The 16,601-nt window shown below is 37.3% G+C and overlaps 1 protein-coding gene across 1 annotated transcript; it reads left to right on the forward strand.

Moving 5' to 3' along the window:
* Positions 1 to 5,174: 5,174 nt before the first annotated feature.
* LOC148880571 (GATA transcription factor 26-like) lies at positions 5,175 to 15,029 on the forward strand. The gene is made up of 8 exons (XM_088962530.1): positions 5,175 to 5,999; positions 9,862 to 10,230; positions 10,764 to 11,199; positions 11,411 to 11,483; positions 11,672 to 11,775; positions 12,921 to 13,107; positions 13,857 to 13,977; positions 14,209 to 15,029. The coding sequence occupies exons 1-8, from the start codon at positions 5,960 to 5,962 to the stop codon at positions 14,511 to 14,513; spliced, it is 1,635 nt and encodes a 544-aa protein (XP_088818656.1). The 5' UTR covers positions 5,175 to 5,959; the 3' UTR covers positions 14,514 to 15,029.
* The last annotated feature ends 1,572 nt before the right edge of the window (positions 15,030 to 16,601 follow it).

Consider the following 16,601-nt stretch of genomic DNA (forward strand, 5'->3'; position numbering starts at 1 on the left):
TGAAAACCATAAGACCCGTTTGGGAGGGCTGAGCTGAAGAGTCAGCTAATCTGGTTCAGCTATTTTCTAGTGCTCGGAAAAAGGGTATATCAATTAGCCAATTGGTAAAATCTCTAGTTGGTTATAGTGGAGATCTGCGATCAAATCTCATACGTCTTTGCCCAGATTGGGGTGCGATAGTCTCAAGGGCTATCCTTTGTTTTCTAACCCTTTTATCAAAAATACTGCAGATAAGTCGTTCAAAGAGACTAAAGCATAGACCTTCAATTAATGACTGATTAATAATTGATTTGGGCTCTATGGATTTTTCACCAAATGAAATTGGTGTGGGGCCAACCTCGAAAAGCCAGAACCCATGAAGCTTCAGCCCTCCCAAACGACACTAAATCAAACCCAACCTGATTTTCAAGTCATTTAACACTTAACACAAAGTCAAGTGTGATTTGTGATTTATTTCTTGTGCTTTCCAAGATGACATTGAACAATTGGATTTTGATGTAGCGTAGGAGGTGACATGGCTTCCGGTAGACGATGGATTCGGTTGATTTGTAAAAAGTGAATCAGAGAACCTAGGAATACAAGAGAGCAAGAGATTAGAGATTACGCGTACTTTGCACCCCGGGGGGTGAAGCCTTTATATAATGGAGTCCTCGCGGGCTTCGCAGAGTGGTTCCGAAATTCTTGACTCGATGAGGTCCGTTTCCACGATAATTGGGGATAATACTGCCAACTGATAAGATTCATCACTTCCGCCCGAATCAGATGGGGGAGATAATAGCTGTTACAAGGTGTGATCCTGTGAGGCGCAAAATCTGGTGGCGAGATCTTCAGGGTTGCCAAGCAGTGGTCGGTCAGTATTACCCGAGCTAGTGCCCTTTGGATCCAACCTGATATGAATGCTGAAGTGCCTTAGGACCGAGGTGGTCCTGATGCGATCGTGCAACGAGGTGAATTTGTCCCGAGGTGGACTTGCCCCGGGGTAGTTTGGTTATTCGAGCTCGATCCGTTGCAGACTTGGTGCGTCGGACTGAGCTGTCATCCAGCTAGTTAGGTCGTGTCCATGTGTCCCTCTATTACTAGGTCGGGCCAAACCATCCTACATCAGATTTGGTGCAATGGGTCTCCATGATTAAATGATAATTGGGTTTGGAATTACTTTATGCAGTTGTATAACAAGTCCAAAGTAGCCAGGTGGCTAATTTTGATTAGCTAATCCCTTAATTAAGAGGAATCTTTCAATTGAGAGTAGGAATATCTTACTTACCATATTACTACTACCAAATCCTCTCCTCCTAGCTAGAAGCGTCAGGTTTTTCTTTGTTATCTCAAACATTATATTGGACAGTGCTTATGTCACAGCATGCATTAAGAATGAATAATCTAACAGCATAATGGTTACTTACAATACACAGGTGTAAAGGGTCCCGGAACTGATTAATCTTAAATTAGTTTATCCATTGATGAGCTAACTGATCTAGTTGTCAAAGGAAATGAGGTCATATGAGGGAGAGATGTTGGTGAAAGAAGGAAAAGGGAGGGAACAAAGAGTGGGGGAGTGAGACAAATTGGACGGTGATGAATTAAAGGACCAAAGAAGATTAGTTGGCATTGCGATAATAATAATCAGATATTGACATTGGCACTAAGTAGAGGTGGTGAATGGGGAAGGGAATAGATAAAACTCGTAAGAAGAAGTGATTTGTTACAAATTGAAAGGATTAAATGGGTGAGGAATAGACTAAAATGGACATCGGTGAAATAATAAAAAATGATTTAAGCTTTATAATTTTACAATTGATATGATGTTGAACAGAATATAATGGTGAAACGGTATTCATGTAGTTGACCCCATATATTTGAGATAAGGCTTGGATGATGATGATGGTGATATAAGGATAAAACTCCCACTCCCAGGCTTTCATTATTCTTATTCTTAGGCCCCAAACGATTAAAAGTTATCTCCCCCAATCTTATGTTTTATTATTCTTACTATTACAGTGGAAACATGAGAAACCCGTAACCTTAAACCTTGGAAACATTATCAAAGCAAAACATTTCTTTATTGTCTAATTTAGAAAATAAACAACTTCACTATATATTTTTTTAAAGGTCAGAGATGGGTTTCATTTAGATCTCACAAAGAAAGAAGACTATTGAAGTATAATGTTTACATGTTATGATTCTCTCCTTTTGTTATTAGATGCCCTTATTTTCTATTATATATGGAATAGTATTGTCGGGACTTAATTATTCATGTTTTTCTTTTTCTTTTTTTTTTTAAATTGGTCATGTTAAGAGAATTTTATTAAAATGATTAAAAAGTAATATAGATCAAGAAATAGGAGCACTCATTTATTTTAATAAAAGCCATAGATCCAAGTACTGTTTGGACTCATTGCATTAGAGATGTGGTGGTTAGAATTATGGTGTGGTGTTGTCAATGTAGAACCAAATGTTTGAACCTCATCAAGTTAGTCAAATTTAGTACATTTTTGCTTGGATTTGGACCACTACGCTTCAATCAATGAGCTGGGCAGGTGGCTTTTTCTCTAATCTAAGGTGATTTGAATTGGAATTGGGAGGTAAAAATTGAATCCATGCCATTGGAATGAAAAAGGGTCAAAAGCACAATTTTTTGATTTTTATCATGGTTTTGGCAAGTGTTAAGACTTGTTTTACCTTGTTTTCTTTTTTATTATTATATCAAAGGAGGAATTGAAATCCACAACTTTGTGCATGCATTAACCTCATCTACCCACAATGGCCCATATTTTTCTTTGATCTGCAGCCGTATCAGATGGGGCAGAGCTCTAGAAAAAGTGCACCAATTAGTCACCCCCACCCCCCGCCCCTTAAACCATCTAATCAAGTAGGTAAGTCCTTTGGTTTTTAATTCAAATAAGATGGTTTGATCAGTTGTGATCTCTACTTGGGATCTGTAATCTGTCCTAACCCAACATGACCCCATCACATACCTTTCATTTTCTTTCTTAATTATATCAAACCCTAATTCACCTGAATCAACCTACCCGGATAAAGCCAATGGGTTGCTAAACAAAATCATCTTTCTATCAGTTTCGAGTGATTCAGACGATTTGAGAGAAAACAAAAGCAGTGGGCACCTAAAACTAGATTGGGTTTGGGTCATGACTCATTATGCATCCAAACAGAGTCATGTTTACTGGATATCTGTGACTGTGTTGTTCTCTACCTTTTGACCAATCAGAAGCTTCCATTTGTTTGTTGCCTAGTGAAATGTGCTTTGAGGGTCAATCCCCCGTGCCTCCACTATCAAGTATGGAATCACGGGCTTCCATTCTCCATTCAGAGTCATGGCCAGAAAAATAAAAAGTAGGATAGGGAACGAGACTAATTGGTGGTTGCTTTGGTATTTTCGAAAAAGATGGGGGCAAATTTGGCATCTGAGTTCATGATCTGTAGCACCTCCGTAAAATCTGGGAAAATTTTCTGTTTAGCTTCGTGGGGGACAGCCATCCCAGACCCAGTTATTGCTGGCGACGTGTCCGATATGATTGCAGTGAAACTACTTAAATATCCTCATGGATTTTTGGAATGACGGAGAGAGATGATCGAAGTGTCAAACCAGGCAACAGCCGGTAGGTATACTGTCCACAGATGCCCCTTGCCAGTTTTTTTATACTACTTCTCTCATTGGGCACACATGCACATGCACGATCGCACATGGGAGTTCTAAATGACGAGATTGCCCTTCGTCTTCTTTCAAGATGACCGAATTACCCTTGTATTGATATTCTCATGCATGGGCACCGGGCAGTGTTAGTGTACCGCGTACGTAGGGCCCATGGAATTGAAAGGTAAATCAAATCAAGGCTTTATTTCGAGGAAACAACTGATACAGTGTTTCACTAGGATACATTAGCAGTTTATCACACTGGTCCGTTGCTACTGATTGGGCTCCTTCACTGCATCAAACAGAAAAGCATCTCGTGGGCCCATGTTGACATTAACATCTTGGAAGATGGCCAATGGGGGCCCATCAGTCTAGTCCATTCAATCTGTGGGGCATATCCCTGATGCGAAGAAAGCCCAAATTAATGCCCCCTTAGACATCTAACCACCGAAAGGCCTACACCCCTTTTTCCTCCGACTGAATAAACCATCCTTCGTTTTCTTCCTTTTCTCACCAAATGGTCAGGACACGTACGGTTACATCATAAAAACAATGTGATCATCTGGTCACACGGTCCAGAATCAACATGGATTCCCATAACTCCAATTGATGAAATCATCTCTGATGATCAACCTATAGTCTTGTGCCATCTGTCCCCAATTTCACTGAACAAATTGTATATATTTTACGGGTAATAGAAAATTAGGTACGATGCTGATGTTAATAAAAAGGGCTTGAAGGACATTAAGGGAATTTTGATATATTGAAAGGGAGGGTATTTTTGACATTTTACTTATATAATTATTATTTATGACATCCATAAAAGAAAATTATAAATCACCAAAATAAATAACGGGTTGTACCGGAAATTGGGTGCTTCCGCCCTTCCCCTGGTGAATACGTCTCGTCTCTCTCTGTTTTTTTTTTTTATTATTTTATTATTTTGAAGAAATAGATTAATAAATAAATAAAAAAGAGAGAACCGGTCGACCAAAGCCAAGCAGTTATGAGTTCTGGCGGGACCCACCAATACGAGTATTGACTAGGTAAAGCTTTACATTTTCGAAATTTAAGAGAAAAAAAAACCTGAAATCTTTTTTTATTCTTTTCTTCAAGCAATTTTATATGTTACGAGGGCTACAAAAGTTTATACAGTCGAGCATCATTGACCGCACATATTTTCTCTGCACCATCAATCACTGCCGTTCCTTTTACGGAGCAGATATTCTTGACTGTTGTCCTGCCAGAAAGTAAAAAAAAAAAGTGAAAGTAGGAAGAAATTAATCACTGGGACACGTGTACGTTAGCGATGTAGAGCAGTATTACAGTGTATACGTTTCCATCTTATTAGAAATTAAGAAATCATTTAAAAAAATCAAATTTCTTTTTCTAAAGGTTCTTGTGCTTCTAGCTTTCCTCTCTTCTTCTTTTTTTTTTTCTAATTTTAATTTAGAGTTAGATTTTTGCAAGAAAAAAAAAATCCACTGATAGTTATTTTATGAGCTACATCCCCGCCATAGTCATCAACATCATAGGGTAATGGACGGTTAACTAGAGAAAATAAAAGCTCTTCTTGTTTGTTTCTTCTTTTTCTATTGTTCTTACTTCTTTGGCTCTTGCTCTTTTTTTATTTTTTGATCTCTCGTTTTTCTTTTTCTATCTAAATGGGTTATGGGTGGTGTTGTTTTGATTTTGGGTTGTAAAAATTAAAGCAGAAAAGTCCAGAGTCAACAGGATATATGTAATAATATTCCTCTACCCTTACTCCATTATAAAATTAAATTCATTTTTTTTATATAAAAAGGAGTAGCAAGTTTTTCAATAACATCAAAATAAAGCAATGAAAGCTGAACATTTACTCTTCTATATACAATAGGAACAACAACAAGAAGTCATAGAAACACCTTCCATTTTACCTTCGTTTCTCCACCTTTATTTTGATTCCTTCAAGGGTTCTTTATCTTCCATTGGATTGTACAGATTCCGGGCTAAAATCCCATTTCAGCCTCCCTGTATTTGGTTGATTCTGCTATTTTCTCTTTTTTTTTTTTTTTGAGACTATAAGGAAGAACCTGTTGTGTTTGTTGGGTTTTTGGTTTCCTTCTGAAAACTCTACCTGGGTTTTAGCAGAACAGACATCCACACCCAGTAAATTGATTAAACGGGGTTGAAGAGAACAAACGAAAATTATTCCATTTTTTTTCTTGAATTTTCATCAAGAAGATCAGTGGGCTTCTTTTTCTCTTATTTTTCCCTTTCTTTTCTTTATTTTGAATCTTTGTTTGGTAATTAAGGAGCGAGAAAAGCATGGGCAAGCAAGGGCCTTGCTATCACTGTGGAGTTACAAGTGAGTTTTTATTCGTTTTCCATGGTTTTCTGCTTTGTTGGTGCTGAATATTCAAGAAAAAATTGGCTTCTGTTTTCTTTTTTTTCCTCATTTATGTAAATGGGGATTCTTTATTTAAATCAATTTCTTCTGTCGAGAGAGATGTCCAGACAATAGTGTATTTCAATGATGAAGAGATTACTTGAACAAGGAAAATGAATAAGAATATGTTGTGATGTGTAATTCTTTTTCTCCTCTCTGTCTCGTTTGTGAATTTATTGAATGATACAAGACTACAAAGTGTCCGCCTTTTCTCTTTGAACATTTGTCCTTATATGAATTTTTGTGTATTGAAATAATTTTTCTCTTCTTTTCTTCTTCCATTTTTTGGTTATACATTCGTGTTCATATTCCTTTAAGTATATAACCATTCATTTCCTTGGCGTTTTAACTTCGCAGGCGACACTGAACTGGGTTCTTAGAGAATCTGTGTTTTGGTTATTTTAATACCTTCCTGCCATTTTAGGCAGTTTCTTTATGAAAAAAAGAAGAAAAGGAAATTTTTTATTGAGTCATGCCTCGTTCTAATTCTTTTCCATCTATAATTCTCTATGTTTTGAAGGGCATCTTTTATGGATCGATTAGGATTAATGTACTTGTGCTAAACTCAATGTTTGAAGTCCTTTGCTTCTCATATTTTGATTGTTTTTGTTTTATATGAATAGGTTACTAATAAACATCTACTCTCAGGTTCATCCTAATTGATGTTCTGTTGGTAGTACTGTTTCTGAAACTGTTCCATCTAATTCCTGAAGGGATACTTTTAAATCTCAATAAGTTCTTAAATGTTTCTGAAATCTACTACATTACACCAATGCTTTTCTACACCTAATAAATACTTTTCTTCTGTAGTTTTAGAGCTGAGCATCGGGTGCATTTTGTAGCAGAAAAACTATTTGAGTTTCTCCTTGGAAAAGAATCTTTATTTCTTTACATTGCTGAGGCTTGATGCAAATGTTAAAACTTAAATTTGATTCTCTATTTTAATCAGAATTATGGGAGTGCATACACTAGTGGTAGTTGTTGCATTCTATTCTTGCTTCCTAATTGTTTGATATTAGAAAGGGGACAAGTTTCAAAACTACTGAAATGAGTTTGAAAAGGAGATAGCATGGTTCAGAATTTTCACATTTTTCCATTTATATAGACACTGGGAAACATTGCCCCTGAAAGGAATTGCACCAAAATCATTGAGACAAATGGGAGACTGATATTTATTATGAAAGCTCATTTAGGTTGGGCTCAGCTCGGTTACATATATTCTTCTGCCTCTGTTGAGGTCATTGGCTTGGTATTGCATTTTCCAAGTCATTGGTTAAAAGTTAACATTTCTCTAGTGTCTCCTAGCCCAAACTAAGGATTCTATCACTACCTGCTTCCCAACTTTCTGTTTGTTCATTTTCTTGTAAACTTGCTCTTTGGCTTTTCTTCTCATTTAGTGGATTGTTGTTGCTTGAACTCTATCCCTGAGTCTGTTTGCCTCACTTATATCCTTCATCCACTCCTACATTCTTGTCAACCACACTGCTTTGCATCCGATGTTGCACAGGACAAAACCTACATTAGGGAAGACTTAGAAAATAAATGAATAAAGAATTCATTGATTTTATATATTAAACTTAACCAGAACCTCACAACAATAACAGGAGAGGGGGAAAACAGGACTGCATAAAAGTTAGTAAAGAACAGTTGCATCCAACCTGAGCTGTTGAAATTCTACAGACGTATGTCAGTAGTTGGTGATTCACCAAATAACCAAGGGCACCTACATAATTTCATATTATCCTGGTTAAATCAGCATTTTAAGTTCTTTCCAAGTTCTATCATCTCCATTTAAGGGCCTCTTGCAGTAAGACATCTCAACTTCATTAAATAGGTGGGGTAAGGGAATCTATCTGCTATTTACCTCAATCCTGGATTTACCATGTAGGATGGAATTGGTTCTGCTGGTTAACCTTCCAAAATTTAAACTTGTTATTGACTTTTTGTAACCTAGGGGATATTTGTTACCTTATTCTGAGATTCAGTTTGTTGGTACATGTTTGTACATGGTTACAATAGCCTCAAATCACATATTGATTTGTGTCCTGAATTAATACAACTCCATGTAACAACCATTGCAAGTTGGGCAGAGTTGCAATCATAAATATGATGTTCATGATCACTTTTATAATAGCCTGTGCTATGGCCTGGCTACAACATTGCAAAGGAGTGTATTTTCTGTCTTGTTTGCTATTTATCGTGGTGTACTTGCACATATAACACTGGGATCTTAATTATTCACTGATAACCAATTGACATTCAGAATATTTTCTATGTAGAGAAATGCTTAAGAATCATAGTGCTAATGGTTCTGCTATAGAAGTTTAATAAGTCTTTTAGGCTTTTCATTACAAAAGAGACTTACATGGTCTTGCATTGTAAAAAAATGGCTACATACATGTAGATGGCCGTGTAATCATAAATAAAGATTTTTTTGCATATGGTACTATATGCATGATTAATAGCCTAATAACCTTTATTCATGTCAACTTTTCGTAGAATAACAGGAAACATCAGTTGTATTATTTTGAATTGACCATGGTTGTCAAGATGATGCCCAGGTGTCAACCTAGGCAATAAGTGTGTTTTTGGAGGTTGCCTTGTTCTTTGCCTTGGTGTTTCTACATGGGAGTGTGCCAAACTTATCCACCTAGGTGTATGAAGTATGAACATCATATTTTTGGAAGTTTCCTTCTGCTTGATCATGCATATTGTGCTACATCATATCATTATGTATAAATAAGGACAAAAGTGGTAAAATGGCATTATAAAAGTTAAGTTTTTTTTTTAGTTAAAAGAACCAAAATATGTTTTAACCACAATTGGACTTTAACTAGTAGCGTTCACCATGATATTCCAATCAACATTCACACAAGCATGCATTCTCCAACCTTCTTCCCTTTATTCCTATCATATTCAGCATAACAAGTGCTTTGTAGTTTGTCCCTTTATTTGCCTGCTTTTCTTTCTGATCCTCTAATTGCACATTCTCTTTGTCTCCTCCTTAGGCATTAGTTAATAGATGATTCACCCCCTTGTTCACTTTGACTAGGGAAACAAGCTAACACATAAAAGAAACTAGGAAAATAAGCTAAACTAAGTTCATTTTAATTAAAAACCATTGCCTCGCATGTTTGCTTTATCACCTTCACAACTGTAGATTGTTGCTAACAATTTATATGAGCATGCTCAACTCCTCTTCATTTTCTGTATCTAAAGTTCAATCCATGGTGCGTTTTCAAGTTGTTCTTGCTTATTGATTTGTTTATACATTGGCTGCTGACAAATAAATGATGCTATAGCTAACACATAAAAGAAACTAGGAAAATAAGCTAAACTAAGTTCATTTTAATTAAAAACCATTGCCTCGCATGTTTGCTTTATCACCTTCACAACTGTAGATTGTTGCTAACAATTTATATGAGCATGCTCAACTCCTCTTCATTTTCTGTATCTAAAGTTCAATCCATGGTGCGTTTTCAAGTTGTTCTTGCTTATTGATTTGTTTATACATTGGCTGCTGACAAATAAATGATGCTATAGCTAACACATAAAAGAAACTAGGAAAATAAGCTAAACTAAGTTCATTTTAATTAAAAACCATTGCCTCGCATGTTTGCTTTATCACCTTCACAACTGTAGATTGTTGCTAACAATTTATATGAGCATGCTCAACTCTTCATTTTCTGTATCTAAAGTTCAATCCATGGTGCGTTTTCAAGTTGTTCTTGCTTATTGATTTGTTTATACATTGGCTGCTGGCAAATAAATGATGCTATAGGTACCCCTCTTTGGCGTAATGGGCCACCAGAAAAGCCAATTCTCTGTAACGCATGTGGGTCTCGATGGCGAACCAAGGGAACACTTGCAAACTATACTCCACTACATGCCAGGGTAGAGCCTGATGATTATGACGATTATAGAGCTCCAAAAGTGAAGAGCATACCCATTAAGGCCAAAGATGCAAAATTTCACAAAAGAAGACAAAGTCACGATAATATGGTAGCTGAAAGGGAAGCCCCTGAATGTGACCAAAACTTCCGGAAGGCTATTGAAGAAGATACAAGTAACAGATCAAGTTCAGGATCAGCCATATCTTACTCGGAGAGTTGTGCACAATTTGGTGGCACAGAAGCAAGTGATTTGACAGGTTGAATCAATATCCTTATTTCTTCATGTCTGCGTTTTATATGGATAAAGCACAGGCCATATGAGGGTTGAAATAGTAGTGTGTATGTATTCATTCATACTTTGCATTTTACTTTTTGTAAAGCCTAAAAATAGCACTGGAGTGTAGAATTGAATAGTGGTTCCAAGTTCCAATTTCCATGTCTTGAATAAAATAACAAAATTGGCATGTTATATCTAGATGTTAATACACAGTTAAAATATATGAAATTCTGTTTATTTGTTGTAGCTCCTGTCAAGCAGAACTGTGTTTCTGATTCAGAGTTTACCAAATGTGTTGCCTGCTATTTGGCATCACTTTATTTTCTTTGGTAGTACGTTTTTACCTAATAAGGGAATAACTATCCAAATCATTACTGGAATAATAGGCTGACATGTGTAAAAGATTATTAACAGGTGAAATTGAAGTTTTCATGATCCATTTTCATCGATGTAGTAGCTTGCTATTGTGCTTGATGTGCTCAAGTTCATAAATCCAGTTTATGACATTTTCAGGTCCACCCCAATCCACAGTGTGGGATACACTTGTGCCATCAAGGAAGAGGACTTGTGTCAGTCGCCCAAAGCCATCTTCTGTTGAGAAGCTTACAAAAGATTTATGCTCGATTTTACATGAACAACAGTCATCTTCTTATTTCTCGGGATCTTCAGAAGAGGACTTGCTTTTCGAAAGTGAGACCCCAATGGTCTCTGTTGAGATAGGACATGGAAGTATTCTCATCAAGCACCCGAGTGCAGTTGCTCGAGAGGAAGAATCTGAAGCCAGCTCTCTTTCAGTAGATAACAAATCATGCCTAGTACATGAGGGATACTCGGGTTCTGCATCTGTTCTTGTACATAATGGTAACAAGGGTGTATATTTTCCGAGTCTTGGCAAGGAGAAATTGAAGAAGTCTACAGGACAAGACACACAACGAGATCCGACTAAAAGGTGAGTCACTTGTTTTGAATTCTATTGGGAACTAGTTGTAGTTTCTGTTATCACTTCCTAAGCATGGTTTAGAGAACAGTGGAGAACCCATTACAGGTCTTGGTCCTGCATCCCAGTGTATACCTGGTATGCATGGGCAGAACAAAATTTTACTCAGCACAATAACTCAATCTCTTTCTGTGGGTTAAGCTTCCTATTCTTGATGTCACAGGGATAAGGAGCTCATTGAAAAATCACAAATTCTGCGGCATCACAATTCACTGCTTAGATCCATAAGTCTGGAAGTAAGATTGCACTTCTAACACTTTTTATTTGATTTTACTTGTAAGTTATTCTTCGAATCTTGATTCTGCATCTGAGTTTCAATTATCAGGCTCTCAGTGTGACCCAGTTTTCATAGTTAGGTGGTTAATATTCTGTTTTCCTTAGATTGTTGTGTAGCTTACATGATTGCAGTCCATGTTTGGAGTAGGATGTCATTGACTTCGAGGAGTTTGTGAATCATTTGACACATGAAGACCAGAAGCAATTGATGAAATTTCTACCTTCTATAGATACTGCCAGACTTCCTGACAGGTTAGTATCCTTATTACTCATTTTTCAATGATAACAAGGTTGCAAAAGCATAGATTGGAGAATTGTATAATGTGCACATAGAATTTGTAAACCAGCGGTCATAGTTTTCAAGGTGCCAAGGCGAGGCTAGGCGACAGGGGGGCACCTTGTCGCCTAGTCCCCTAGGCGGGCGCCTAGGCATCACCTAGGCAATGGATTTTTTTAAGTAAAAATCATATATCCTAGGGTAGTTCCCTAGGATATGGTTACAATTTTTTTAAGTAAAATTTAGGGGCTGAACCCCTATTTTGTTATAGGAAAAGAAGAAAAGAAAAGGTGGAAGAAGAAATGTTTGATTAGACAAAATTTAAGTTCTTCCCTTAGTTATTGTTCAGATTTTGAAGTCATTGAGGGTTCAATACAGAAGTTAGCAATGTTTGTGTTGATTAAACCCTTACAAATAAGAAAATAATAAAAAGAAATTAGTTTATAAACACAAAAAATGAATATTTTTCTTTAATAATGTCTATTTTATAATTATAATCTCAAGAAACAAAAAAACAATATAAAAGTATTTTATTACACTATGCAAAACTGCTTGGCGACTAGGCAAGGCGAGCCTCCAAGGGCACCTTGTCGCGTAGGCATCACCTTGACAACTATGCTAGTTGTGCAACCTGTCCTCTTTCTTCCACTTGAAGAGATAATTTTGCCTATTAGCCATGTGTTCAATCTCTGCATTCCATTTCAGCCCTACACCCCACCTTTAATTGGTGATTCCCCAAATCATATTATCTATCAGAAACATAATTTTTTGTTGAAAGTTGTTCATAAAATGCCTTGTTGCAAGCACAACACAGATTTTAGGCTGAAATTGGCCCCATGTATGGAGGACGGCTAGAGGGACACTAACCCTGTTTCCTCTTGGTAGATTCCTAGATTGTTTAGACTAATCTAAAGAATCCAGTTGGAAGATATTAGAGGGGGAAGGCTAAGCTATTCCTGTTGCCATTTCATTTTGTTTATATATATATATATTTATTTATTTCTTTATTTATTTATTTTATTTGCACGTATACCCTGTATGTGTAATGCAGAAGATGATTTCGGGTTTTTGGGTTTCTAATCCATGACAGTGATGCAATATCTTTTTGTCGTATGTGCAGCCTTAAGAGCATGTTTGATAGCCCTCAGTTCAAAGAGAACTTGTCTTCCTTTCAGCAACTTCTTGCGGAAGGAGTCTTTGATCTCTCTTTCCCTGGAGGGACCACTGAAGACTGTAAGACTCTGAAGCGGCTTGTGTTGGTCAATTTGACAAAGTCCAAATGGGTAGAACACTATAATCTGCTTAAGGTAAGAACTAATAACCTAAATTTGGATGTCATAACAATCAAAAACTTGAGTTGATTGGATTTACTGGAAATTAAAAATAGAATTGTATCCAACCTTCTTCTTGGGTAAGTATAACAGTACATGCTCTTGGGAATATAGACACCTTATGAGGGAGGTAAAACAATTGGTTTTACAGAGTTGAAGTTGAGAACAACTTCTTAACTGGACCCTAAGATCGTTTAACGGAATAGCTGATGCTTTGGTAAGGCAAATAATGAGCAGAAATCAACTGTATTGCTGTGTTGATCCCAAGATGGGAATATGTAATAAGCAAAAAGTTGAAATCAGAGGTGAGGGTAGCAGGGAATATAGCCCAAAATAGAGATACTTGGTATATTTCTGATTGTACATCATTCTTCAACTTAAATATCAATAAAGCTTTGATTAGTTATATTGATAAAAAGAAGCAATTTCTTCAACTCTCTGTTTGTATCATGGTTTAAAGTATGGATACACCTCTGTCTATTGGTACTTTCAACAATACTCCCTCCCATTATTTTTTAGTGTTTTTTTGTTTCAAATTTCAGTTTTAAATATAGTTACATATATATAATTTAAAAAATGGGTTCCTGAAAACACCTGTAAACTGGTGCATCAGGAATCAGAAGATATGTTACGATATACCCGATATGGGGCGTATTATTTCGAAAATTTGATCCTTGGTTTGTGTGTTTCAATTAATTTTTTGTTCTCTGTTTCCATGGCTCTAGGATGTGAAACGTAAAAAGGTTACAGAAGGGAAGGGGGCTGCAATAGGAACTGGTGTCCTTGGGTCAAGTGAATTATCAACTGTCAAGAGATCATGTGGTGGACAAAATCAAAACTTTCCAGGTCAGCTGTTTTCTAATGCACCACCATAAAGTGAGTGCTGTTATTGTTACTTTACATTTGTAGAACTCTTAATCATGACATTGGTCACAAAAAAGGCTTTTTGAGCAGAATAAAAAAAGTCCAGTGTTTTTTTCACCTCCTTAGTTTGTATTCTGTAAATAAAAAAGAATTGCTTACCTTTGTTCAAATGTATTTGGGATCCAAACCTCATGGATTCTTTTTCCATTTCAGAGCCTAAGAATATAATAAGTCCCAAAAGAGTCATGAAGGCCAGCTATTTCACAAAGGATTACATTGAAAGTGATGGGTCTTGCTTCAGTCCAAGTAGCTTATTTGCTTTCCCTCCAGATGGGAGTTCCTTCATGTTTGACTCTTTCCAGTTTACTGATGATAGTTCCGACCAAGATCTACTGCTGGATGTGCCGTCCAATGGATCCTTCCCTCAGGCAGAACTACTACCCCCATCTTCAAGTTTTGTCGTGCAACAGGCCAGCACTAGTAGTAGCACAGTATTCCCCCATCTTATTCATCCCTGAGTTTGTCCATACAGAATGGTTTTATCCCTGAGTGGTTATATGGGCATCACTCTTGGAAAGAAGGGAGTCTGCAGTATTTATGGTTTTACATTCTGCAATGCAAAAGAACTGTGTAAATGAGGTTTGGTGTTTTTTTTAATCACTTTTTTTCCGTCTTTCTTTTTCCCTTCCCTTTGCCATATTCAAATAATGCTGACATGTTTGAATATTGGAATATTAAGGGATGGATGTGGATGGCTTTTTTGTATAGGCTGAGTCTGACAAATGATTGTAATATATAGCTCAAACTGCAGAGGAGGTGGCCTTGTCTAGAGCTTTATGGAGAGTTTTGCATGTACTTATTCTAGTTGCTGCTTGCCAAATAAGCTTTGAAATAGCTTATAGTCATCGAGTATACCTTTGGTGCCGCATGTGTTGGCACCTTTGCTTTTGTTAAAATGACTTTGGATGAAGGTCTTTGTGTGCTGAGGAGGTTAATTGAGAAAGGGAATGCAAGTAATGCCTACTTAAAGTCTCCATGACTGATTTTTAGTGACCAATAGCTAAGGAATGTGACAAATTTTGCATGTTAGTTTTCTATTCTCTATAGCCATGTTTGATGCTACTAATGATGCATATTCCTTGGTTTTTCTTAATGTTATTTGTCAGCATGGTCGGAACTTGGTTTTCTTAACCATTTCAAACTGTTGCAAAAGTCATATTCAATCATTACAAAGTAATATTAATTCTTACAAACCCATAAAAGGTGACCAATTTCAAATTTGGGTGGATGGGTCTCTGACAAAGCCAATGGTTTTGGACTGACTACTGGATTTGGGGTTTAGTCCGTTCTGCAACTGTGACTTATCATCAGTTTGAATGGTTGGACCGATTGGGCTAACGATAGGTCAAAGACATTGGAAATAGCCTAATAAGTGTTTAAAAGAATAAAATTCAAAACCAAACCGGAGGCTGAACAAAGGAAAAATGTCGTGTTCTGGTTCGGAAGCATTGGCTAAAACTTGAAGGTTTCAAGACAAGAGCTTCTTGGAATACTTTGCACCATGGATGGATCTTAATGGTGCACGATATGGTGCTCCCTACTGTCCGATGCCGAACTAAGCCGAACTAAGTAGGTCGCCTTGTTGAGCTACAAGAAGGAAGATACCAAAGTGATTGGGTTGCTTTACCTGGGGTGAGCATTCTGATGCTTAAGTCAAAGAATTAATAATGTGATTGCAAGGGTGTAAGAGCTAGAGTGTATGGGAGCTAAATTGTGCGTACCTTTCCTGTGAATGGGGATGCCTTTATATATGTTAGCTTCTGTGAGACTCACAAAGCGTGTCTGAGATCTCCACTTCATCTAGTTTAGAGGTGGTTTCATGCTCAAAGATGAACTTTACGTAAGCAGGTAATGTCTATCCAGTTGCCTCCAAAACGAGTGGGATGATAACCAGCTTCTTCCAACGTGGCGCCATGATCTCAGGGAAGTTAGAAACAACAATTCGGCAATAGATGTCGCTTAGTACGACAAGCAGATCGATAGCTGAACTTGGGTTAGGTCGGCGGAAGAAGGTCGTCTCTTACACAGACTTGACGTTTTCCTGGGCTGGTCACACTTCGGTTTGTCAAGGTGGTGCCGAGGTCGTCAGGGCAGCTGCTAGGTGTTCGAGGCGCTTCCAAAGTTTACTTACGTGGTGTTGAGGTGTCAACTGATTGTTTTGAGGTGCTATGTGTTATCACGTCACTAGAGGGCCAAACCAGCCCTCATCAATTGCCCTCACTCCCAAATCGATGCCGGTTCAGTGAAGGTAGTAGCTCGTACCTAGTCTTTGACTTGTGGTGATTCGCTCGGTTAGTTCACAAATCGTTCGTCTTGTTTGCCCAACTCGGCTCAAGGGCAGGTTAACGCGAAAAATTTGAATTTCAAATTTCAAATTAGGCATGTAAATTTTTAAAATTCAAATTCTCCTGCGAGTGTGAACCCTTCTAGACTGTCGATCTGTCATCATGTCGCCTTGTCCGTCAATTTTCCATGTCCAAGGCTATAAAATAGGGGCGGTCCCATTTGCATTGTTTTGAGATTTCCAGCGAGAGAGTGGGGCAAAC

This window comes from Nelumbo lutea, chromosome 1, assembly GCF_056320005.1.
Source record: "Nelumbo lutea isolate HS-2025 chromosome 1, American lotus-T2T, whole genome shotgun sequence".
In the NCBI taxonomy this organism is placed as follows: domain Eukaryota; kingdom Viridiplantae; phylum Streptophyta; class Magnoliopsida; order Proteales; family Nelumbonaceae; genus Nelumbo; species Nelumbo lutea.